The 27,489-nt window shown below is 38.0% G+C and overlaps 1 protein-coding gene across 2 annotated transcripts in view; it reads right to left on the bottom strand.

The window, feature by feature from the left end:
* Positions 1–8,701: 8,701 nt before the first annotated feature.
* RPRD1A (regulation of nuclear pre-mRNA domain containing 1A) overlaps positions 8,702–27,489 on the bottom strand; it is a 32,745-nt gene continuing 13,957 nt past the window's right edge. Inside the window, exon 7 of one of the 2 annotated variants that reach the window (XM_054381526.1) lies at positions 8,702–8,851. In XM_054381526.1, the coding sequence (XP_054237501.1) occupies positions 8,702–8,851 (150 nt within the window). Of the gene's footprint in view, positions 8,852–27,020; positions 27,120–27,489 lie in introns of those variants that run through there. The other variant, XM_054381527.1, reaches the window with a different exon arrangement.

Genomic DNA, 27,489 nt, shown 5'->3' on the forward strand with positions numbered 1-27,489 from the left:
TAAGACACTGCTTATGTACAAAGAAATAAAATTACATATCACCAGCTTGTTTCTTCTTCTTCTTTTTTTTTTTTTTTTCAAGCATTCTTTGTGATTTACACTGCAGATGATAGTGGTCCCAGCATAACATCAGAATGTTGTAGAACTGCACTCTGGTGTGGAATGCTTGCAGTACTGACTGACAGTTCTGTGCTAGACTGCTGCCAGCATCCCTGCTATGGGAGTGGCAACAATTTGTGATGTGTCCTTTTCCGTTGCTGTGGTGCTACCAAAATGGGTCACTTCAGTCTCATTCAAAAATTGACTAAGGAGAGAACCTCTTTCTTAAATGTCTTTTGGGTTTTTATCAAGCTTCATTGTTGCTTCCTTTAGGGACTTCAATATGGGAAATTTTGCCCTGGACAGTAGTGAGCTCATTGTACTGAAGTTTTTTGATGTGAATGGATTGTCAAATCAGTCCCCACTGTCAGAATTACATTTTCAATGTGAGAACCCAGCTTTCTACTGTCAAACAATGTGTGGCAATACTTGGGATGATAGAAGGCAGTGGCTTTTGATGGCCCTCGAAGTCTTGCAACAACTACTTAGGCTTCTCCCAGAAGTGTTCCTGGCAGGTACTTCAACAAGGGGAAAAGAAGTTCTGTGGGGGTGCAATTCTTTTCCTCCTTGCTGGATGCCAGTGATAGCCATTACATGGTAAGGGCCTCATGTGAATTAGCATGGCCTCCCTTTGTGAACTGGGGAGGCCATCCCATGCCAGGAGAGTACCACAATCTCTTGGACCCATGTTGTTGCATCTGCCACAGAGGCCCTTGCTGGATGTACACCCACACCAAAGATCTTGTACTAATCCCATGAAGATGTCACTGGATCCAGGTGGTGATGCCTTTCTAACATCTGTCTTTTCTCTCCTGTTTTTCCCCCTATTTCACTCTCATCTAACCAAGTGTCTTAAGGCACAAGTGACCACGAGCTTTCACAAAACACTCCTTGGATCAAATAAACGGAACTCATTTTCTTTTTGGTGTCAGTTCACCTTAATTTACTCCCAAATTTAATTTATCATGACCTCCCTGTTGCCCAGAGTTGGCTCAGAAAATTGGGTTGTGCCTTTTTAATTGGCATCATCCGCAGGATTCCCTTGCTAGAGTAAAGCAGCTGTTGAGACTAGGCTTCTGAGTTTTTACTCAGGAAAAACTGATACCAGAGGAGAGAGAAAAAAGTTCACTGAGGATTAAAAAGGGATCTGTCCCCTGCAGTTTTGTTGCAGCTCCATCAAGGGAGTTTGGCAGTTTTGTGTTTGCAGCACCACAAAGGAGCTTGAGAAAGGAGGGCATTTCATCAGCTGGGTCCAAGTTCCACGGCAATTGATCATGACTACCCAGATCCATCTTGATTTTAATGGATCCCCCAGGTTAGAAACGTCGAAGGTGATCATCTCTTTGCAGTTAAGGGGCAGTGCTTATGGCAGCACAGAAAAAAAGATGTGTTGTATTTCAAGCAGCGAGAAAGGAAGATGGTATTACACGGAAAACAGCTTGTTGTAAATTCTGCTTAGTCTCCAAGATGGCTGTGTAACCTTTTTGCATCTCTTGTACATTTGCACAACTCTGAAAGGTTCACTGATGTTTGTTCCTTATGTACATGTAGAATCAAGTCAACCGCCATTCTTTGATCAAAATACAGATCGTGGAGTTACACCATCTCCAGTGCAGAACTTGGCTGTGTCTATGATTCATTCCTCTGGGAAAATATTTTGGTCTTGTTGATGGAAAATGTGCATTATACAGAAGTATTTGAAAAGTTTTAACAATTTTTATATATAAAGTACAGCATTAATATCCTACTGCTGTGCTTCCTATGAGGCTTATTTGAAACCAGCATGAACATGTTGTCTTTTAAAGTGCACCAAAATTAATGTGCTACATCAAACTAAGAGTATGCTTCTGAAGCAGATCTCTCAATTACCCTTGTTTATAGTGCAAGATGGAGTCATCTCAGAGGATGTGACTCACATTCCTTTTGGATGAAACTACAGACAATGGATAAAAGATGATTTTGGGCACAACCAGTGTGCTGTGAATACTAATGGGCAATCTATCCAGAGGAAAGCTGGTCTGAAATACACCTCTCCAAAAAATGTATTGTGACTGGTAGGCACTGAGCTTCAGGTATCCATCAGTCCAAGTGTATTGCTGGTGCAAGGTGCTCTTTGTTTAGGTACACAGTCTTGTCATGCTCCCAATAGCAGCTTTTTCTTTGCAGTTACCAGAGTTGTTACATGTGTCTAGACACACTTTGACAAGGGATCACTACTGCAAGCTATCAGACTTTACCATGTCAAAGAATGGGGAAAAAAAAAACAAAACAAAATAAAACAATTCGGCACGTGCCATTCCAGGTTTCACAAGTGTGCTTCACTATGCTGGGCAGAAACAGTGTTGGCATGTTCTATGTGAAGTGCTTTTATGTTACCCCTAAGCTTCTAATACAGTCTTTTTCTGCTATTGGACTTTCACAAAAATCGGTGTACTGGAAAACACATAGATACACATACACATATATATACACACACATATATACATATGCATATAGTTACCCACATACACACACAAGTTGCATATCTGTGTACACATATACATCACAGGATGCACTGTTCGCTTCAGAACGTGTTGCGTACCCGTCCTTGAGGAAGCAGTGAAGGTTAACTGTTGGGTGCATCAGACTGCTGCTGAGGCTCCCTGCTGCTGTGCAATGTTACTGGTTTGTGTTTTAAGAGTTCAAAGAATAAAAGGAAATGGCCTCACTGCTTTCATTAAGGCCAAAACTTCAACCAATTTCACTTTGTGAAGGAAGATGAGAAGGTTCTCTGTGAAGCGTATGACCCCTGTGTACAGGCATTTTAATTGTAGACTGAGTTATTTCCCAGCTCATACAAATTCTGCTTACGCAGTGGTATGTGTATCATTGACAGTAATAGCATCAAACCATATATTGAAAATGTTACAAAGTGTGTGTTACTATAACCAGCTCAACTAAAGCATGTTTTATTTGGAAACATCAGTTTGAGCCATTTTACCAGTTTTTATTATTGGCAGATTACAACTGGTTCCCCACTGAATAAATGCAAACTTTGGCCAAACTAGATGGTAAATGAACAACATGTCTTTCAAAGAAATTCACAGTTCTAGAGATAAAGACCTCAGAATTTTTGAGGCATTACTTCCTCACTGGTCACACAAAACACAAAGTGTAATAAACATCCAAATGAATATCGACCATGTCCCCATCATCACTATGAGATTTTGGTGGACTCCTAAGTATCGGGAGAAGTTGACATTAAAGCCATTTCACACCATGCGATGGAATAGGCAAGCAATACACAATGATTTCAAAGATGTCTTTACAACAGTGTTTTATTCTATTAAATAGGAAAGCGCATACATAGAGGTGTTATTCTGAGAACATAAATTACACAAAGATTACACATTATGCGAGAAAAGCACAATAATGAAACATCTTTAAATTTCAAACTTTTCTGTTAGCTTTAATGAGTATTTGTGTTGCAAACAAGTAATGAGTGCTATTGAACTTTTGCAAATTCCCACAAAAACATCATGCTTGGTAGCATACTTGTAAAGAGGAAATCAGAATTAGATTTCTAAGTAACAAGATGGAAGAGATTTACTAATTATGACACACTGAAATAGGAGCTGGGACAAAATTGGTCATTCATTAAAGAAAAATTCCACTTCAGACACTACATTTGAGTTTGCTTTCTTTACTTACATGAATAGTCACTGTGATTACATGAAGGAATAATGAGTAGAACTGGCCTTAAGTATTTCTAAACCTAAGCATCAAATTTTAGATGTGCTGGTTTCCTAGTTCACTACTTTTTCCTCCAAAAATACCCTACACCTGTGAATCTATTTGCTTATGTTTCAAAAGATTGAAATCCAGCTTTTCTGATGAGGGCCAATGAAGCCTATTTATGATTTCCATTGTCCTCCATCTGCATCCTACCTTTGTATTCTGGGTCATCACTGAAGTCCCAGAGTGAGTTACCACTGACTTGTGAGAGCAGTATTAGTTTGTGGAAGACCTAACATATTGTCTTTTTCTACTTCAAGTAAACAGGAATGTGATTGTATCCTAATGAAAGCTCTCCATTTGACATTCAGAAGACTATTTTGATATATACATACTAAGCATGTAGTTTGGGTTGTGTCACTATAGATTAACTGAGGTGTTTTAATGTATTAATACAAACATTAATGGAGTGAAACAGACTAGCTAATGTCACTGCAGGCTGTAGTTTAATTTTCAAAAGGAGTAATGAAACACAACTTCTAAAAATGGTAAATTTTGTAACTAAGGACTTCACATTTATTTCTAAAACCACCAAAGTGGGGTAGTAGTCTTGATAGCTTTCAAAACATTCTGCAAAAACACAGCTTGAGCCTGCAAACACTAGAATACACAAGCAGCCCCAGTGGCCTCCAAGGTGAGCATTCTCATATGGCAAAGACCTGCAGAAATCTCTTTGCCTTTTTTTTTTTTTTCCAGAGAATACTCAATAAAAGTGCAATATAATGAACGCTTTTACTATTGGATTAAAAATGTTCAGGTATTTTATAATTCTGCCTCTTCTACAATGGGCATTCTGGTTTGAGTTAGAGCACATTAGAAATGGCTGGTAATGCTCCACCTAAACCACTGTGCTGCACAGTTTCACACTCTTACTTCTGTTGTGACAAAAGCTGACGTTTGGTTTGCGTTTCATTTTCACACAGGCATGTTCTCCCTTTCAGTTCCTAGACACCCTTCCTTTGCCTGCCCAGCCTCTTCCTGAGATGTCAGAAGTATGTATGTTAAGCTTTGGAACCTGAGAATCTGGAGGTATTTTTGGATACTACAGGGCTGCATCTGTAGTGTACAATGTTATCTCCCAGTATACCATTACAGTTCCAATATGAATCTTCTAACTACTTGATACCTGATGTCTTCCCATATAAATAAAAAACAATGTAACATTTGGCCACTAAGATGTGACACTTGCTGTAAGAGTAATATTTACCTTCTGCAAGTTCTGTTTTCCAAACAAAGGCTGAGGGACCATTTCCCAAAACCCGGATATGAAATATTCCTTGAAGTAAACAATTTCACAGTAAAATAAAGAAAAATATATCTTGAAAATTTCTCAAAACTTATATACATCAAGAAGAATTTGAGATTTTTCCTCATTCTTTTACCAGTTCTACATTATCCGTGGATAAGCCATATTATTAGTAAGAGAGATGAATAGGACAAACCATTCTAGTGAAGTAAGTACTGTGTCTTCTTTAATACTTTTGAGAGATCAAGGAAAATCAGCATTCAACTTTACTATGACAATTACTTTTAATTAAGGTAGCAAAAGAATGCTGACTGCTTCAGCTTAATTCCATGTAGTTTTGAGTATCTGAAACCTAGATCCTTCGATGCACAGCAAAGAAGCCACGCTGCTTATACCTCTGGGTACCACCAGTTAACTTTTCAATGGTTGGGATTCAACCATGAACTCATTAGTTCTTGGTTTTTTATGATTTGCTTTAGAATTCTTAAGAGATTAAGCTTTTTAAATATTTATGATAAATCTGGTGCTATTCTTTAGGACGATGGAGCTTTAACTGCGAGTGTAATATATGTAAGAATTTTTTAGCTAATGTGCTAGAAGAGAAACATTTAAAATATTAAAATTGTACTTGAACATTCATTTTCTTGTCAATGATCTCCACTGGAAAGATGCCTGTAAGTGTAATTTAATTTTGCCTATGTCATAGAATCATAGAATCAGTCAGGGTTGGAAGGGACCACAAGGATCATCCAGTTCCAACCCCCCTGCCATGGGCAGGGACACCTCCCACTAGATCAGGCTGGCCAGAGCCTCATCCAGCCTGGCCTTAAACACCTCCAGGGATGGGGCCTCAACCACCTCCCTGGACAACCCATTCCAGGCTCTCACCACTCTTATGGGGAAGAACTTCTTCCTCACATCCAGCCTGAATCTCCCCACTTCCAGCTTTATTCCATTCCCCCTAGTCCTATCACTACCTGATATCCTAAAAAGTCCCTTCCCAGCTCACTTGTAGGCCCCCTTCAGATATTGAAAGGCCACAAGAAGGTCACCTCAGAGCCTTCTCTTCTCCAGACTGAACAGCCCCAACTCTTTCAGTCTGTCCTCACAGGAGAGGTGCTCCAGCCCTCTGCTCATCCTGGTGGCCCTTCTCTGGACACCTTCCAGCATGTCCATATCTGTATTATAATAGGGGCTCCAGAACTGGATGCAGTACTCCAGGTGGGGTCTCACCAGAGCAGAGCTGAGGGGGAGAATCTCCTCCCTTGACCTGCTGGCCACACTTCTCTTGATGCAGCCCAGGCTCTGGTTGGCTTTCTGGGCTGCAAGTGCACATTGACAGCTCATGTTGAGCTTCTAGTCCACCAGCACCCCCAAGTCCCTCTCCTCAGGACTGCTCTCCAGCCAGTTACTGCCCAGCCTGTATTTGTGCTTGGGATTGCCTCGACCCAGAGGCAGGACCTTGCACTTTGTATTGTTGATCCCCATGAGGTTGGCTTGTGCCCACCTCTCCAGCTTGTCAAGGTCCCTCTGGATGGATCCTTTCCTTCCAGCCTGTCTGCTGCACCACACAGCTTGGTGTCATCAGCAAACCTGCTGAGGGTGCACTCAATGCCTCTGTCCATGTCACCAACAAAGATGTTAAACAAGACTGGTCTCAGGACTGAGCCCTGAGGGACTCCACTTGTCACTGGCCTCCACTGGGACATGGAGTCATTGACAGCCACCCTTTGGGTGTGGCCATCAAGCCAGTTCTTTATCCATCTTGTGGTCCATCCATCAAACCCATGTGTCACCAGTTTGGAGACCAGGATGTGGTGTGGGACAGTGTTGAAGGCTTTGCTCAGGTCCAGGTAAATGACATCAGTTGCTCTCCCCTCATCTATTAATGTTGTGATCTTAAACTAAAGAAACACTTCTCTAGATTCATTATAGTGATCTCTTTTTTTCTAAGAAGTAGAAAACTGCCACTCAAAACTTACGTATCTTTGGAAAGATAGTGAGCTCTGATGAACAATTTTCAGCAAGGTTAATTTTTTGGATGAAATCAGCATTCTACATTGCATGCTGTGGAATCCTATGTCAACAGTTCATATTTTTTATCTTTTGGGTTTTTTTCTCCTATTTAACTGAGGTCTAATGCATGGCAACTTCCATGAGAAAATATGATTGGACCAAGGTGCTTATGTCCAAGTCTACCTATTTTTAAAAGATAGACTGTCCTTTCACATCCAGCAAGTATTCTAGCAATTAGCCCTGTAGAAGTCAATAACAACTGACAGATCACCACCTTTAATGATTTCACTCCAGGACTATTTTGAAATGTTGTGGGTTTTTTAAAAGAAGGAATTTATTTGTCAAAAGAAAAATTGCTTTCATGTAAGGAGTATTAACCTTCTTAATTATGAACTTAATGCAAAGCAACAGCTGACAAGTACAAATCCATGAGCAAAGTGCAGTCATTAAATTCTCCAATAATATATTCAACTCAAACACTTGCTTCCCAGGATTTTAAGGTAGTGGTACAGGTAGGCGTTTTAAAAAAAAAAATCACTCCTCAACAATCATTCCTCAACCAATTCCAAGTCACTGAAATGCTAAACTTCCTGGCAATCTGTTAGATGCTTCTCTGTGTCTTTAAGTGAACTTAAAAGGTGGTGCATAGTATGGTAACAAGGACTTTTCACAAACTGACCTACCTTCCAAGGCCACATTTGTGCATGGCTGTATCACTGTGTTGCTGCATGTATGGAGAGTACACAACATTGTGAAATTTTAATAGCATTTAACAATTGGGACATTTTAGAGAATGACCTTTTGGTTTAATTAAAGCTGTACAATGGCTTCAAATCTCTTCAAGAAAGGGGTTAGAGTATAAATGAACAGTTGCTCAGTTTAGAAACTAAGCAGCTGTAGAAAGAAATTTACAAATTGGAAACATAATCAAACGGGTCAATTGTATAGTTTCTTACACTGACTCTTATACTAAAAAATACTGCAATATTTCAAATAATTTAAAGAGCTGCTCATGTTTTGAGTTTTCCAGTACAAAACTGGTTACTGACATTTACTTAACAAAACCCCACCTGACTTGTTTTGGGAGTAGATAATTTAAATATAATGGACAGAAAGATCACTTTTACCTTTGTATTAAATCGCATCAACCTTCTTGCAAACATGAGCTTCTGATTTCCACATTTCACTCCCTCACTAGCAACTGAAATGTTTAAGTTAGAAGTATGTGTTGATTATATGTTGATCTACATTAAATACAGGGCACATAAAAAAATCTTAGCATGTTGTTTTACAGGGCACTCAACTAAAATCTTTACAAAAGATAAGATAATTATCTATTCTTCAATGTAATAGACAATAAATGCCACTTTTATAAATGTACCCTCATGTTCACTCACCAATAAAATAGTAAACAAATCAACTTTTTAAACCATTTTTTATAAATTATTAGTTCTTTTACTGACAGTCTCCAACAATATACAAAAATAATACTACAAGAATACCAATCAGTCTGACCTACCCCTCATTTCACAGAAAAGTAGAGGTTATGGAAGGGTGTTCTTGTAATCAATCATCACTGTAGATGTCTCCTGCAAACGGTAGGTGTACGTGGCTGCCTGTGACATTGGGAAGCCGAGAGAGATCAGGCAGGTTCTGGATGCGTGACCGGAGTTCTTTCCGGACTTGGGACACTCTGGCTAGCTTGCGTTTGTACTCCTGAAACACAGAAGAATTCAACATGAGGTTCTCCTGCTAATACCATCAGTTCTACTTACTGCATTTGACATTTTTCAAATAAAGTATTCCTTCTGCAAGTTAGATGAATAAACATCCTGTAACAGGCACAGCAAACTGTGTATTTTGGAGGCTGTGTCAACAGCTCTAATGCTTTCTCAGCATCTGGCTTCGGAAGCACAGCTGAGGGATTGTTGTGCTTTGAATTTAAGCACATAAATGTTAAACAATCTCAGTTAAACTCCCACATTTCTCCGTGCAACTAGTAGAACGGGATTATTCTTAGAAACATCTGTCTACCATCACTCATAGAGTATGTGAGGATAAACTTACTGATGTCAAAGATGTTCTTTTCTGCTCATATTAATGAAAGAAAAAAACCTCACCAAACACCACCTAATCAGGCTTGCTGATCAACCCCACCAAGCTGACCAATTGGAAGTATTTTGTATTAATTTTTATAATAAAAAACCATACTGCATCCATAGATTTATGGATCTAATCCTGAGTTTTCAGAAACCTGTTGGATTGAGACTTTGGATTTCACATTGTGTTGGAGTACAGGTTAAAACACTCATAATTCATATAGGTATTAGTTATGAGGCATTTTTCACATGAAACAACATACAAGATAAAAATTTAACATTGCAAACCAGTGAATAGAATACAAACACTTGAAACACCTAAAAGTTCTAGCAAGTATAAAACATTGTGCAAGTATCTGTGGAAGATAACAATTGTGCTATTTACAAGATCTAACCATGATTTTTTACATTTTTCTATTCCTATGGAGTAAAAAGGAGGGCCAGTGAAAAGACCTTTTGGTAGTAGAACACAATATGGTAGTGCAAATAGGGCATTATTAGTATTATTGCACAAGGTCCAACACACATAAAAACAAAGTTTGAAACTATAAGCAGCAGGGTAGCCTTCTTACCATGGGCAGTAAGAGACCACAAGAAATATTAAGTTGTTTATGAAAAGGTGATACATAGCTTAAAAAAAATAATTGTTACAGAGAAAGTGTTCCTGAATTGGGATCATCAAATTTTTGATATAATTTACATTTAAAAATTAAATATTACATACAATTCAGAATCTTATTAAACACTAAACAGTGAAAATACTACAGATGCCTAGTCAGCACAACCTGAAACACTTGGTGACAGTAGAAAGGGCAAAGCAGTATTCATTCATTTTACGGCACAGATGAACACCTTGCAGCTGCAGGTCCCTTGATCATGGGAAACCATCACTTGCTCAGACTTGTCCAAAAAATACTGTCTCTGGCACAAGTGAGGGGCAGTATCCTGATCCTGTATCCTTACAGTAATGCCCAAAGGACATTTTGCTGTTTCATATCTAACATTACAGCAGCATCCAGAGGTCTCAGTGAGCTGATTCTGTGCAAGAGTCATGGTCCTTTGCCAGCATGCACAGAATCAGCAACAGAATACTTCTTGCCCTTTTATAATCTATTTAATTCAGATTATGGACATAATGCTCCTGGCTATTATTTTAGGGAATGGATTTTAGTGTCCGAGGAAAAGAGAGGTTTCATTGTTTACTAAAATAAACAATTTGGCAATCTACAGAATACCAGCTAACCAGAATCACTATTTTCAGAAGCAGGATGTCTGCACATTATCAGACATTGGAACGTGCTGCCCAGGGAGATGGTTCGGTCACCTCCTGGATGTGTTTAAAGGTGGTTTGGATGTGGCGTTTAGGGATATGGTTTAGGGGTGAACTTTGTAGAGTAGGGTCAATGGTTGGATGTGATGATCCCAGACATCTTTTCCGACCTGGATGATTCTGTGACACTGAGCACTGTGCAGTAAGGGCTCTGAGCAAGCTTGAAGCTAGGAGACCTGGCCTGTCGTGAAAGATGAATAGAACCTGTAAGCAGAATCTCTGAAGGCCCAAAACCAGCAAGAGAAAGTAATTATAAAATTACTTTAGAAGTTAATTCTTATAGTGTTCGAATCGGCTGAGCACTGACTGCTCATTCTTTTCAGTCAATGAAGTATGAGAGGCAGAAAATCAATAAGCTCAAAGTGTGATGCTAGGCAAATACTCACAGATCATATTTAGCAGCTATATTCCCCAAGACTTTACTCCAAAACCTGAAACATGCCTTAAATTAGGTTGACAGTTGCTTGACTCCATTAAACTTCCCTTTAGCTGATACCAGATCACTTCCACAATAACATCACAGTTCTGACAGCCAGCATTTTCACTATAGATTTTGCCAGGGATTTGTTGCGAAGGAGTATCAGCTTGACCAATATTACAGTAGGTTCTTTTTTTCTCACTAAGTAAGATGTCCTCATAAATATGTCCTCCCATAGAACACAGTCTTCTTTCTCCTGCCAATACCTTTAACATAACGCACACTCTCAGGGAGTCCAAACTTGTCCCTTCCACCTTCTCAGAAATAAGAGACCTCTGAGGAAAATTTGCTCAAGGTCTCTACTACAAAACTGGAGTGAAAAAAAGTGACACAGGCTTTTATAGTTCATTATGCTGTCTATGCCCAAGGGAGGGTGGTTGGAAATAGATGATCTTTAAAGTCCCTTCCAAACCATTGTATGAATCTATGTTACTGATACAGTCTAAGGTAGAGAATGCAATTTTAATACAATTTTGGTAATCCAAAGCATGTGTGAGATCTGCAACTACAGGTTAAGATATCCATGAAAATCCTCCCCTACTAGTAGAAATATTATTCACTTTATCCAGTTTTCATGACAGCTTTCATGAGCAGGTTCAAAAGAGGGCTAATTTTCAAGTACAGTGACTTATCAGTTTGAAGCATTTTCAAAGGGGCTGCTTTTCAGTTTGATTACATTTAAAATCACTAGTTGCTTCTGAAAGGGTATTCTTGTATGTTTTTAAGACTACTAAACCAGTCCTGGACTGCTGGAATACAAATATCAAGTAATCATTATCAGTAATACTCATATATATATCCTTTATTATTTTACCAGAATAGCATGTAAACATATCTACCTCTTTCCTCAGTGTATACACTGACAGCGTTACTTAACCTAGATGTTATTTCTGATAGAGTTGCTCCATGAGAAATGCTGTATACTATACAACCAAGTAACAATTTAACCACATTGCTGACACTTCTAACTGCAAAAATCCTCATGGAGAATTTCAACTTCATTTGTTGATTTTATCATATACTTCAAATTATGCCTGTGTAAATGAGGCAAAATTAAAAGCTATTTACTTTAAGAACAGGCACAAAGCGGGGGGGGGCAGGGGGTGCATAGGGGTTGTTTGGGTTTCTTGTGTGTGTGTTTGGGTTGTTGTTTTTTGCAACACTGAATATCGTATTTCCATTGCTTGCTACCTATAGAGAACCTTAATCTTGGTGTACATGGGCAGCCTGATGTCTAGAATTAATCTCTTCAATTTCTTCAGTGCTCTAAGATAACTACTTTCAAGCAATGACTTTTGGTACTTCCAGTCATACAAGCAATTTTATGAAATAATTAGAACTTATTTTGCTCATTAGAATCCTACTGAGTACTACAGTTTTCATTACTCAGCTGAGTAGAATATAGACATTTTGTGAAAGCAATGCTAACAACATATGGATTCCTCACCCATATTAATAGCAATTCTCTGTCAAAAAAGCCAAATAAATTTTTATTAGACACTACAGCCATCATGAAAAATAACAATGGTAGCAGACAAAACAGGCTGTGCACTGCAGAGAATATTTTCCCTTCCAGTTGAAAGAGGCTGAAACAGCACTTTATATATAGTGTTTCTGCAATCACGGTATAGAAGTGCTGCAGCTAAACAGCTTCAGACTTCACAGGCATGCTTTCTGTTTACAACATTAATGTGACTTTGAACCCTTCTCCACTCACTAAGACTATGACATGCATCCTGTGTGGCAGAAAATACAGAGCAAAATGAAAGAAACAGGGAAGTCTGATTCTGAAGCAAGAATAAGAGGTTTGCCCTCCTCAGCTGCAGAAAAAAACAGTAAGGTGGAAATCAATATTCTCAATACAGAAAAACAAACCGTGAAAGGCTTTTAAGGTGTTGGGGGCATGTGTGTGCACCAGCATCCACAGCTTATAGACCATTGTATTAAAAACTGAGATATGACTCTCTAGGTGTGCTCCAACCTTTCAGTTTCAGAGATGTTGAATCCATGTCACAGAGCAAAGCCTTCTCACATACTGTGTCAAACAGCACAGAAAGCACTAGAAATCTTCAAAAGCTCAGATGAAGGCAAATGGCACATGAGAACCTGACGCCTAGTCACAAACTATTCTTCCCCTTTCTTGAAAATGCAGTTTCTTTGTCCAATTCCTTAGAGCCTAAACCTGGGTCTCAAATCTCCATCACCTCAGTCTTGACTCCTGGTATGCATCTCAATGCCTTGAACATTGTTCCTAGAATCAAACTCTGTCCAGACAAGCTGCTATTCAAAGCCTCCCAGACTCCTCTCATGCCTGTATTCACATACAGTACAAACACCCAAAGCAGTTTTTCACCTGTTACTACTTCCTTCCTCTCTGGCTCCGTATCTGAATTCCTCCTTCTCCAATCCTGGTCTGCACTAACACTTAATATATAGTTTTGGCTATGTCTGGATTTCCAGTTTCACCCATTTCTCCCCAGTTCTATACTCTGCCTGACCCTGCTCTCTGCCTGTGTAACATCTCCATTAGATCTATCACCTTATACAAATTTTTGTTTCCCTTCTCTTAGTTCAAAGGAATTCCAGTTCCTCTAATTTCAGACCTACATGACATTATGCTTTTCTGGGTACTCACTTTCTTGCTTCTCAGCCAGCTGATCTCTGATTCCATTCTTTACTGTAATGTCTAGTCCTGGATCCCTTCTTAATCTCTGCAGCCTCTGGTGCCAAATTCCACAAGAACTCCATTCAAACCCATTGGCTTTCACCTGCCTATTACTGAGACTCAGGAGAGCCATGGGCAGTGCACTCATGGAAGAAGTTTTCTGCTTTTACATAAGGTGCTGGGCCCATGGTCAGCCCAGAGAGCAACTGTATAGAGTTGCAATTACAGAAGAAATCTTAATGTAAGATGGAAAACTCTCTGGCAGAGAAGCTCTTAATTTTAAATCTCTGATAAGCATATTAAAAGTAGGATTTTCCCAAAGGCTTATAGTTTCATTAAATTTAGGTTGAATTTCATTATCATATCTGCCCCTGGCAGAAAGAACAACTTCCCCATTCCACAATATTTTGAGAGAGAACAAGAATTACAACATCCCAACAGAAAGATAATTTTAGAAGATTATTTTATTACAAACTTGTCCTTATCTTCATTCTTGAAGATTATGTTGGCAAAAAACATTGGTCAATGTTTGGGGACAGTTTAACAAAGCGTTTTAGAATTGCAGATGAGTAGCAGCTTGAATGAAAGATGCCCACTTGAAGTTAACTTGGGTGTCCTTGTATTTTATTACCCGACACAGCATTTTTATCTGGTTGAAAATGTAGTCATGATAATAAATTTAAAGCCACACACTTCCAAGAGATGCTTAAATTACTCTGAATGCTTAAGTTTCCAACCTTGGCTAAAAGAATGAAGTTTTGGAGAACCTCTGATGAAAAGCAATCAGACACCCCAGAACAATTCTGACCCATTGTGCTCAAATAGTCAAGTTGATACTCTATACACGGGTGGGATAAAGTAGAGCAGTTCTGAAAACATTAGAATAAAAAAAATGAAATGGCTGTAAGGTTACAGTTATCTTCTTAAAGTCTCACCTACTCACAAATGAGCTGAAGGAAATTCAAACTAAAGGGTATTAAGATTTAATTTTAAAATGCGTTTAAGAACTTTGGATATATAGGTCTATGAGTATTTGTGGGGTTTTCTATCCATTTATGCATGAAGGGACCTTGGAAGATCAGGTTACTAGGAGATGTTGTTAAAGTCATTTTTTACTAAGATATTTACAAATTAAATCACAAGTAATTGAGTAGATGTGTTACAGAGTAAATACACAAGCAACGTAAAAAATTATTTTGTCTTTTGTCTTCTCAATGTTCATTCACTTTCTAATAAATATGTAATTTTGGACTGGAAAGAAACAAAGAAGAATCACTGTTTGCAAAGTACAGAATTTCAGATATTCCTGATAAAGATTCCAACGACAGTTTTCCAACTGGTCAGTATGCAGTAATGAAGTATCTAAACACAGTTACTCTTCATTGGTTCCTTTACTGCATATTCTAAACTAGTTATTTGGGTGACCACTGGTGAAAAAAAAAAAAAGGCATCATACAAAGTCACTTAAAATCACTTAAATTCCCTGTTTTGCCATATGTCTCCTGTATGTCAGCGTGCAAATCACTTTGGTGTATCTTCATCAGCTACGTTACCCTGGGGATTTGTAGGACACTCCTAACTTCTCTCTTACTTGTATAAAATCCACTCTCACAAACTTGGTACCATTTAAAATTTGTATCAGAAGTTCCAGAGAAAAAAACCTCAGGCTTTACTTCCATTTGCACAGGTTAAAGTAAGAAACTAAAATATTTTTAAAGTTGCTGCTCCTCAGAGTACCTCAGGAAAGTAGGGAAGTACATGGGGTTTATCACATCTGATGTCCACTGTATCTCATTTTGCTGTACAGCTGCTTCAAATTCCCTGAGAAAACAAGACCTGAAGTAACAATTGAGACTGTACTCTTGCTGCAGAACAGGACTTACCATTGCAGCAAATGTAATTGTATATAAATTGAATATACATGGCTAGCGGGGCAATTTTGGAACTTTTACAATGCTTGTCCATCTCTTCCTTACTTGTTCAGTAAGTCTGTTCATAAGCTTATGCTTCCAGATCTCTTATGAACATGGAGCTTCAAAGAAAAAAAATAAAAATGATCTCTGCCTTGCATCTGATGACTTCCATCAAGGGGGAAAAAAAAAAAAAAAAAAAGCAGGTCTGACCTTGCAGAAAGTTCAGGCAAGAACTGGATTGAGTGGCTGGCAAAGTAAAACCAGCCTGGCAGGACAAGTTTTGAGATTTCTGGTCTGCTGGAAATCACAAATTGCAGAGTAAAGTGAAGAACAACACAAATATTCTCTGGACATACATTTCCAGTCTGCTGTGAGGTAGAGACTTCAAGTATTACCCCTAGAGTTATGCCACTTTTTTTAATTCACTCTGCTACACAACTGTCATGCAAAAGGCTAAACCCTTCCCCATGTATGAGATGAAACATCATAACACAGCACAAATCCAAGGCACACTTATGGTAACCAGTTTATGATGCAAAAGTTACTTACAATGAAATATAAAGACTTGGATCCAAACTTAAGATACTGTCTTAAAGACCCTGAAAGTCAACATGTATTTAATTATATATATTTAATTTTATATATACCTACACTTGGGTTTTTTTTTTTTTAGAGGGCTTGCCTTGTAAAGCAAAAGTAATTTCTCTACTGGCACCCAGCAAACAAAGGAGAAAAAAAAAAAAAAAAGAAAAAAAATCAAGCTGGCCAGGCACTGCAAGCTGAAGCCCAAATGATTCCCTCAGTGACTCAAATGTGTCACTAGATGTTCTTGAACTGAGGCAAGAGAAGCCTCCACTTATGGTACAGAGGGAGCACAACTGTCCACCTTTCACAGCTATAAAGAACAAACTACAGAAGTATGCTTTTACCACTGTTCTGGGAGAGTAACTCACTTGCAGCTGCATTATGAAGAAGAACCAAGCCAAAATCTACTCCCCACCTTCAATTCATACAGTTTGAAATCTACAGCTGTGTAGGACATATTTCATGACATTTCCACATTAATTGAACTTTGGAAGAGAAAACTCCTTGTGCAACATGGCAAAAGTTGTGAGAGGCAGCATAAAAGTATGTTGGGTACCCAAATACTGGAAGTATTGCTAAACACAACTGTACCATGACAGAAGTGGGCAACACACTGTGAGGCTGCATGCAGCAGCACAAGAGAAAGCTTTTCTGCTATTAAACACTTTGTGGGCTGTATGGAACCTGTCTCTTACAGTAACTATTTTAATGCAAGTGTGGACCACACAGGCTCTCAGAATTGTATACTGTATCCCTCCTCACACTACAGCATGGAGAGCCTGCCTGCTGTTCCTTACAACAGGTAGTCTGTGCATATGTTTTTCACTGATAGCTTTGGTTTTGTTGGAGTTCTAATTAAATTCAGTATTTTCCTGCAACTTTCTTTTACTGAAAATTGGGCACTGACTCAGATGCAAAAAATTTGCTCAAAATCATTAACCGCATAATACAATTGCTTAAAATACAAAAGTATGTTTAAATGCTAAGCCTTTATCAATTACATTGAAAGGTGCAAAGCTGGAGTTTGTGCTCAGCATTTTTAACTGACCTAGATTTTACACAGCATCATAGAATGGGTTGGGTTGGAAGGGACCTTCAAAGTTCATGTAGTCCAACCCCCTGCAGCGAACAGAGACACCCTCCAATACATCAGGTTGCTCAGAGTCTTATCAAGCCTGATCTTGAATATCTGGACAGAAGGGGCCTCAACTACCTCCCTGTGCAACCTGTTCCAGTGTTCCACCACCCTCATGATAAAGAACATGTTCCTAAATTCCAATCTAAACCTGCTCTTCTCTAATTTAAAACCATTGCCCCTCATCCTATCACTACAGACCTTTGTAAACAGTCTGTCTCCAGCCTTCTTGTACCCCCCCTCTATCTTGGTCTTTATTACTTTTTTAAGACTAGCTTCTGTAAACTCTCTTGCTCTTTTACTTATTACTTAACTGAATGTTAACTACTCAGACACCAAAATACAATGAATACTTACAGATAACTCCAAAAGCATGGTGTTATGGCCAAGAGAGCAAATTAGTAAGTATATACATAATGTAATTCTCTCTGTAGAGGTTGCATCTGTATCATCCTATGCCAAATGATGGGTTTCTATACTGAAAATGGCATCCAATTCACTAAATTACCTGTGACAGTAAGCACTCAAGATGGTGTGATAGTTTTGCAGAATAATGTATACTAATTACAGCAGTACAACTTCTATATCTAAACAATTTAAAACCAAAGGCTCTAAAAAACAAACAACAAAAGGATCAACAAAAAACACAATCACTAATAAATTTTTCATAGGAAAAAAGGCAGAAAACGAGGAAAAAAACATGATTTACTGGCACTCATGCAGTATCTCTCACATTGGTTATTATAGAATCGTAGATGAGTGAAAGACTGAAAAGATACGGCTGGAAGCTACCCATAAAATGTCAGTTTGACTGAACTCCTGATTTGTCCTGGATGCCGCATTATCATCAGTGTACGGGAGGTCAAATACTCCAGAATAAAGTTGGTGCAATGGCACAGCTAGCTCAATTTATCCATCAAATAAGACTGCCCTTATACATGAGCTGCCACCTTTTGACCATGGTTTGCTATGGCTCATAGATGTCAGTTATCTCCATCACACAGATAAATTAAAATCAGAGATTTAATAATGTTTAAGCACCAGATTCAGCTTCACTGTTGAGTCTTGAGATGTAGGATAGCAAAGAGAGTAATGCAGGGAAAGGGAGAGGAGATTCTACACAAATGCAACATTCTCAGTGTTTTCATAGGGACCATAGGATGAGGGTGGGGGAAAAAAGTACAGTGAAGCACAGAAAAGAATAAAGTGATGGGTCAGGTTACAATTAGTGAATTGTGAGGTGATGCAGGAAACAACTCATTCATTTCCCACCTACTGCCCTTCTAGAAGCACTTCTCCTGCTCTGGTAGTTATTAGCAACCTAGTAACAAAAGACATTATTAACTTTGTTTGACACACTGCCAAGTAAAACACCTGGGGGAGTTATACCATCTGCTCAGCCTTCTGCCATCTACAGTGTTCATGATCAAAGGGCTCACATTTATTGAGATCAGGACTGCTCTGAGATTTCTTTTTAAAGAAGTCACAAGTTGCTCAGCACTTCTCATAAAATTCCTGATGAAGTATTTGGGCTGAAGCAAAATGAACCTTGCCTGAATACTGCTGACTGAAGAGAAAAAAAGGATGAAAAGAAATACATCAGCAGGAATGGAAAAGGGAATAAGAACCTAGCAGCTGAGGAACTCTAGCAAAGTATCTACTTGATCTCCAGGACCAGAGTCAGATGTACATCTTGCTTCTCGAGCCTTCTTCACATTGTTTTACTGCTAATTTTTGACATCATTAATGTGCTGTTTCCAGAAGTTACTTCAAAAACAAAAATACTTTTGAATGGTGGAACTCAAAAGCTCAAATGTTCATGTCCAACTTTTAATTATTTCTTTCAAAATGTACCTCTTTCCCTCTTACAATGTGATAACTAACAAAGCAGCCACTACACTCTTCCTAGCCCCAGACTGCATGCAGCAGAACTTAAAAAAACACTACATGTGCCAACTGCAAAACTGAATCTCTCCATCTGGTTTACAGGGCAACAAAGATAGAGCAGCACACAAAAGCCTGGTTTGGATGCTTGGGGAGGAAGATCAAAAAACAAACCACAACACAGCACAAGGAAACATTTCACTTGCAGCAAGATCAAAGGCTTGATTTTACAGTTATTTCTACTAGTTAACAGTGGCCTACACTTAAAAGACTCACTGAATAGTTTCAAATACTTCAGTATTTGTGCTAATTTACACAATGCTCATTAAGTATTTCAGCCCTCTGGTATCTGTCTTCTCTTACTTCCAGAATTTTTAAAAGCAAGTATTACTCTACACACTTCTCAGCTTCCTCCCTCATCCCCACTTACAAATGGCAAAGAAACCCAGCTATGGGGAGAGAGAACTGATCTCTCTCACCAAGAAACCAGTTTGATTCAGGGAGTTCAGGCTGGGAGCAGATAATGCTGTTAACAGTAATTTATTGTCTCAGAGTCCTTTATCTTGTCCACTAACAAAAATGTAAAACATATTTGTCTTTGACATTCATTTCTGCCTAAAAAGTCACAGCATGCTTCTCTCCTATCTATGCTCCTTAAAGTAACACTTGTTCACTTAAAAAAAATTGGTAACTTGTGGGAAAACACCTGAATGTTTTAACAGATCAAAATCAGAACCAGATTTTATAAAATATCTGGATTTTTGGAAGTAGAATTCCCCAGGTTTACTGTAGTGACTTAGAGGTTGGTAAGCGACGTTTTCGATCTATAAAATTCAGTTTCACGTTTGAGTCCTACTGAACAGTATTTCTGTCTTCCACATTTAGCCCTAGCTGAAAAGGTAAATTACTAGCTTCCATGATCTGCTCAAGCAGTTATTAGAGGTTACTTGAACAAAAAGCATACTGGAAAGTCAAACTAAAAGACCTCATCACCACGACCTGTTAACACTCTTACATGTTGGCTAGTGTTTCTCTACTTACTTGTATATTTATTAAGAACTGCACATGGAGAATATATAATTTATAGAAAATCTGAAACAGATCATTAGCAGCTATTTGAAAAGGGCATATAGACCAAAAACTGTATCTGAAATAACTGTGTTACTAGTTTAGTAGCACCCCTACATAACATCATAATGAATTTCAGCAAGGGGAACAAAAGAGCATTTGTGCCTGATTAAAAAAGCTCAACTGTGAACTCATTCATTTTGATGTACATGAGCCTGGTTTTGATCTGACAAGAGATCTATTAAAACCGAAAATGATCCTCATCTTGGTCATGTAAGATTCCTATGAATTCTTCAATGTTTTTATTTTCAGTGATATTCTATCTGTAACTGATGGATTTAGTTCAAGCTCTGGGTTTCAAAAAAACAAACACAACCTAGCCACCAAATCTACATTGAAAGTGCAATAGCCTTACATACCACAAAACGTGGACAAATTCTAAACCAAGAATATTTCACTCCTAATACTTTTCTCAGTGCAACCAGGTTTTTGTTATAAAGATCTAATCACCTATACTTACTAATCAGCTTGTGCCAGTTAACATTTCTTCCACTAAGAATTTTACTTTCCCCTATACCACCAATAAAATACAACTAACAAAAAATAACTTATTTCATTTACAGACTACAAATATTTTTGCCTCAGACTATTACAGAAGCTAATGAATTATTTTTCCCTGTGTTTGTGAGGACACAGCTAAATATGAGTGCTATATCAAAGACCTGTAGTAACTGTAACTACATGCAAATTTTCTTTGAATGGTTTCTCAGTTAGCTGTCCACTTGTATGCTGTTTCCACATTTTATAAAAAAGTATCAGCTCAGTACACAAATCCATCTATGTTCTGCATCAGATTTTACTCACATCCCTTCTTCTAACACTACACTGGTTTCAAATGGAAATACTGGGAGTCTGTAACCAATAGAATGAAATTGCCTTTGTATTAGTTTAGCAAAGTGGAGCAAAAAGGCAAGCTGATGTTCTAGCCATTTCTCTTTTCTTCAGTCAGAGATGCCTAGAACCACTTCTCGTTAGCCCTTCCAACAGACAGCCAAATCATTATCAGAAACACAACATGAAAAATCTAACTGCCAGTACAGATCATAGTAAAGAGTACCTTTAGTGTGGTGTTTCCTTTTAACTTCATACAGAAGCATATTCTATCAAAAAAAAAAAAGGGTAATAAAGTTTCCATCTCGCAATGATGGGGTGTAACTTTTTGAGCAACAGTCTAACAACACAGGCTTTAATTAGGACACAATTTTGCAAAGACACTACGGAGCAGGGTATTAGAATCAAACACTGTATCTTTGCACAGCTTATTCTTCTAAATGAATCTATCAGAAATCATTAGCTAAAGTAACAGATTTCTATTCAGTTTATACTAGCCCCCTCTTTGTTCAGCCTTGAGAAGAGAAGGCTTATGGGAGACCTCATAACCGTGTATGAGTAGATAAAGGGCAGCTATCACGAGGAGAAAGACTCCCTTTTTACAAAAAGTGATGTGCTAAAGACAAGGCATAACAGCATAAATTGCTACCGGGGAGATTCAGACTGGATGCCAGAGAATAAAAGTTCACCATTCATACTATTAAACATTGGAATAAACTCCCAAAGGAGGTGGTGGATTCCCCCCACATTAGACAGTTTCAAGGCCCAGCTTGACAGGGTGCTGGACCATCCCATTGAAACATTCTAGTCTAACCTTCCACAGGAAGATGGTCCTTGAGGTCCCTTCCAAACTGGTATTCCATAGATTTATGAATCTCAAGTTGTAAAGCAGAGTTTTTTGATAGAATCACAGAATTACCCAGATTGGAAAAGACTTTCCAAGATCATCAAGCGCAACCTATCACCCAACACCATCTAAACAACTAAACCATGGCACTAAGTGCCTCATCCAGTTGTGCCTCATTAAATACTTCCAGGGACGATGACTCCACCACCTCCCTGGGCAGCTTATTCTAATGGCCAAGCTCTCTTTCTGTGAAGAATTTCTTTCTAACATCCAGCCTAAACCTCCCCTGGCACAACTTGAGACTGTGTCCTCTCTTTCTGTCACTGGTTGCCTGGGAGAAGAGACCAACCCCCACCTGGCTACAGCCTCCCTTCAGGCAGTTGTAGCTTCCCTTCCCTTTTCACAGGATCACAGTTTCCTTTCCATTCACAGTGTTCCACTTTGAAATAAGGTTACAACCATTTCCTTTGTAACTTGCAAACTGAGTGAGTAAGCCAAGTGTTCAGTCAATATAACACCACTTGTCATTCTAGTGTAGGTGCATGTTTCCATTTAGACTTTATGGTTGCTTCAACACCCAACAATTCCAAGTTTATACTTGCAGGAGGGATACAAGCAGGGTTTACAGAATAATAATAATAAAAAAATCTTAAAATTTAAGACGTCTAGTGTCACAAATAGTAGAACTTTAAATGTCTAAACAGCAACAATATTACTGTGGGAAATAAAGGCTTGTAGAAAAGGTGTGGTCTTAACTTTAAAAAACTACATTGCTACCACTGAAATAGAGAAAGCAATTTCAGTATTTCATTAACCCTGGTCTTACATTCATTTCCTATATCCAGTTGTATTTTTCCTCCAGCACACGCGTGATTAAAAGGAGCATCTACTGAAGAAAGCACCAGACGAAGTCATTTGCCAATCTACAGCTGTCCTTCAAAAGCTCTGGATAGAGCACAGATTATGCAGTTTTTCAATTTCCCATACCTCAGATGTTTGTTTACAGAAACCCCCAGTCCATTACATACCTGCAAAACTTTTCTTCTGAAGACGACACAAATAGATCCATTTATTTTGGTTAACAGTATCAAACTTTTGGCTTGCAGCAGCCATGAACATTCTGTCTAAAAGCATCATAATGGCAAGCCATACTTAAATAAGCCTAGTACCTTTTCTTGGTATTTTTAAACTCAAATTTCAAAAGGAAATAGAGTGAAGGTTAAAAAATTTCAGTCTTCACAAATAGTAAGGAAAAAATTGGTAAAAAGCTTTATAAATGCAAAAGTTGCAAGACATTTTTATTACCCTATTTTGGAAAAACAGCATCTTCAAAGTGACAAGCAATGCTTTAAAATACGATGAACTAAAGCCAAAGGTTATCCTTACTTCACAAGGATGAGCAAAGACCAACCTACAACCTGTCCACTCTCCTAGAAAAGCCAGGAGTTAAATTTTTGGTAATGTAATTTAGAAAGGGGAAGTCTTCAAGTATTTCTGTTGTTCTGGATGACAACATAAGAGCGCTGTACTTTAGTACTTTCAGGAAGAAATTGACAAACTATGTACCATGCTATCTGAGGCCATCACAATGTAGAAAAATGTTTTTATTGGTCAAATACAGATAAATTTTAAGAAATAAAGCAAATAAGCATTAGCATTCTCAAAATTGGTACAACACAGAGAACAAAATGCAGTGAGTATATGACTTTGCTTCGCTGCGTTTGACCCAAGGGCTACTCTTCTCCACTCTAGTCCAGCAAATTACTTACACAAACTTAACCATCACAACTGTAGCTCCTGTCACTGAAAAAGATGCTCACAGAAACAAAATAACCACATTAAAAGGACAGGCTAGGAGCCTGAAAACATACTTAGCAAGCCTACTTCTGTTGCAGGTAAGACATGCTACCTACGTTTCATTTTAAACACCCTCTTTCACTCTGCAACTTAGAACCTAATAAACCTTAAGGAGAGAGAAGTAATTCCTTAATTCTCATCTTCAGGTAGGTAACCCAAATGACTGAGCTTACCACAGTTTACTTGGTTGTTGTTCTGTTTGTTGGATTTTGGTGTTTTGTTTTCACTTGTGGTTGGTTTGGGGGTTTTGTGGGTTTTATTTTGGGTTGTTTTTTCTTTGCTTGGGTTTTTTTTTGTATGAGTGGTTTGGTTGTGGGGTTTTTTGTTTTAGCTTTGGTTTGGGTTTTTTGGGGGGGTGTTAGAAGTGGTTCTGGGTTTTTTTCTGTTTTTTATTTTAAGGAAACACGAACCTATTGACTAAAGAACTTCCACTGTGCAACTCAACTTTAAAATGAATAGAGCATTCACGCTACAGAAAGCATCTCCAATGGTCATTCAAAGCAAGGACTTTGAGCTGATCTACACAAATTTCTAAGCAGAGACCTGTTTCTGAATCATATTCCATTTTGCATAGGGTAGGATGGAGAGAACTAGAATGAAGAGAATACAACCACTTGAGATCCTTAGCCTGTACTTCCCTCTATGATGGTTAAGAGCTATGTATGTTTCTCTGAAAAACCCTGAAAAGTTACTTGAAATTGTCCCACAAAAGAAAGAATTCTGGCAAAGGCTCTCCTCCCTTTTTTATTACAAAAGGATCCACAGTCACACTCCCTTCAGTCTAAGGATATCCAGATCAATTAAAAAAATCTTCCTTCAATAGAAATCATATACTCCCCTGAACTGGAAGCACTGTCAACACAGCTTCAGTTTCTGAACAGAAATCAAGGTGCCCAAGAGACCACACAACATGTTCTCCCTGCTACCAGTACTTACAGGAAGTCTTCTGCTGCCAAGCATATTTCAGAAGAGCTCAAATATTCCATGAGTCCTGATGGGAATGGATGAACCTTTATTACCCACTTCCTGCTAATTCTCAGCTACTAGTTCTGTAACAATTGCACTGTTAGTAGTAATGTTCTCATTCAAGATTAACCTGAGTTAACTGTGGGGCTGCCATATTTAGGGAGCTGTATATCACCTAGAATGCTGTAAACTTCATCCCATGACAAAAAGCAATGTACAATTCATGCTACAAATCAATCTTCCTCAACTTCAACCAGAGCTCAAGCAAAATAGCTCAGCTGCATGGTTACAAAGAAATGAATGCCAGTGAGTTTAAGTGTGCTTGAAAAGCATGAAGCACACCTGAAATTATTACCTGAAGTTCATCTAGCACTAAAAGATGTTGGCAAAGGTACTAGGCAAGCATAAGGGGTCTAAAGAAAAGAACAAACACACCTTGCAGTAACATGAAAGCCATGGTGAATGGAAACAGTAAACAATATCTGACAAACAAAACCTAAACACAAAGGCCTGTTATACCACTGTCATCCCTCATTTCTTTGCTTAATGGTTTCAAATGCAGGCAGAAATATAAAGCTGGAACTGGGGAGGAAAAAAAAAACAAAAACAACACAACAAAGAACCAATCAACACCCAAAGCCCCCTTTTCCTCCAGAGCTACAGACTAGGATGGCTAACTGCTTGTTAGCTCATAGTAAAATTAAACCCTTTAGGGAGGTAAGTCAAGCTATAAAGCTCAATCATGAAATAGAAGTTCACTGAACATGCACTATCATCTCAACATGGCAAGAAACCACAATTATAACCAGATGTGAGAGTGTAGGGATATAAAGCCATAGAAAAATAAGGAATGGCACTATCAGTGTCTTAAATGCAAGTTGCTAAAGCACAATAGGACTCTCAGATCAGCATTTCCTTCATAAAAACTTCAGGTTTAGTGGTAAGACACTCCCCAGTTTCAAGTGGTAAATCTGCAGAAATGCTATGTGAGAATGTGATCATCCAGTATATGCCAAGTGTAGCAATATTATGTTTTTCTGGAACATCAAAATGAAGGCAAGAGGATAGCTAAAGGTCATATGATCCTCTGTCCACCCACATTCATTTAGACATGTAAGGTTTCAAACAATCAAAAACTTTATTTGAAATTTAATAAGAAGCTATTTTACTATAATGAGATTGTGTAAAACTTTTGGAAAGAAAAAAAACACCAGTGAATCCAGTATTTTTTTTTCAAGTAATCCCTGTATTTAAGGCCATATTAATTCTAAAATATCTACAGAACAGTCTTATCAAAAGGAAATGAGCACACCTGGGTATTAATTTTAGTATACCTAATTCACTGTCCTGCCTAACATCAACAAAACAGAAACCAAAAACACCCCACAACTTTTAACAGCCTTCAGCTAGATCAGCAGTTCAATCAACATTTCTGTTCAAAAACTAGGGGACAGGCAGGGAGATGAGAGGGATACAAGAAGAAAGTAGAGAGAAGAGCTCCCTAATCTAGTATAAAACAGGAAATTATATTAATCCTCAAAGTTCTGGAGGAAAAAAAAAATCATATGATAATCTTTCTGCAAAAAATTCCCATTTTCTCTATAAATCCTATGCAAGTTTCCAGATAAAGTTCAGTGTAAGCATTTAAAATATTTATGGTTTTTTTAAGTTAAGGGAAAATACTCTTCAGGATGATCCTAAATTTGAGGGGAGCTGTAAAGGGAGCATAGTTGCAAATATAAAATACATCTTCTGTTACCTATATAAAATTTAAAATACAGATGCATTAATAAAGTAGAAGTTCTTTATTGTGCTTGTGAAAGATAAGTTCTATATCCACCATTTCTCATTTCTGATGTTCATGTAAATCAATATCTAGGGCATATATCAAAAAATTAAAGTCGCAAAGAATCTTGTTTTCACAGCTCGCTCTTTCTGGCAGCTTCAATGAAACTGACATCCAAATTTCTGCATTTAGAATTTCAAAAGAATTAAGACCAAAATGGCTTGGGAGTTTTAGGAACAACAGTGTTAAAATTTTTATCTTCAGGAAAAAGAAACTCAGTAATGTTTGTGAGAATATAAGGAAAAATAGTCGAGGTTTGGTGTAAGAAGTTACAGAATTCCTCCTCTTCGGTTTTCAAAAACAACAGACAATACAAGATTTTCATTCTTAAATTTATTTTTAGCAGGATGTGTGTACTAATGGATGGTGACATCATTAGAAGATAGGTCCATGTCCTACCATGTCCACCTGCAACAGAAGCTAGACAGATGTTAAAGAAAACAGTTTAAGAGTTAAAGATGACATTACTTACCCAGAGCAGACTTATGAAAACCACCTACTAAGCAGTACAGATAGCTTTTGATGCAGACATGATAGCTGATATTATTTATCTGTTGCCAAAATTTGCTGTCAAGATTCAATACAAACATTACCTTGGTTTCGATGGGAGTCATGCACTTATGTTTAGAAACAACTACTAGAGGAATTCATATTCTTCAAAAGCTGCTCTATAAAGATTGGTCATTCAAAGTTACTTACCTGAAAAGTAACTTTCAAAATGTAAGAGACCTTAAAATTTATGTGTAAATCTCACATCTAAGTTCAAAGTCAGAAGGAATTCTCTAGAAAT

The sequence above is a fragment of the Indicator indicator genome, chromosome 6 (genome assembly GCF_027791375.1).
Source record: "Indicator indicator isolate 239-I01 chromosome 6, UM_Iind_1.1, whole genome shotgun sequence".
In the NCBI taxonomy this organism is placed as follows: domain Eukaryota; kingdom Metazoa; phylum Chordata; class Aves; order Piciformes; family Indicatoridae; genus Indicator; species Indicator indicator.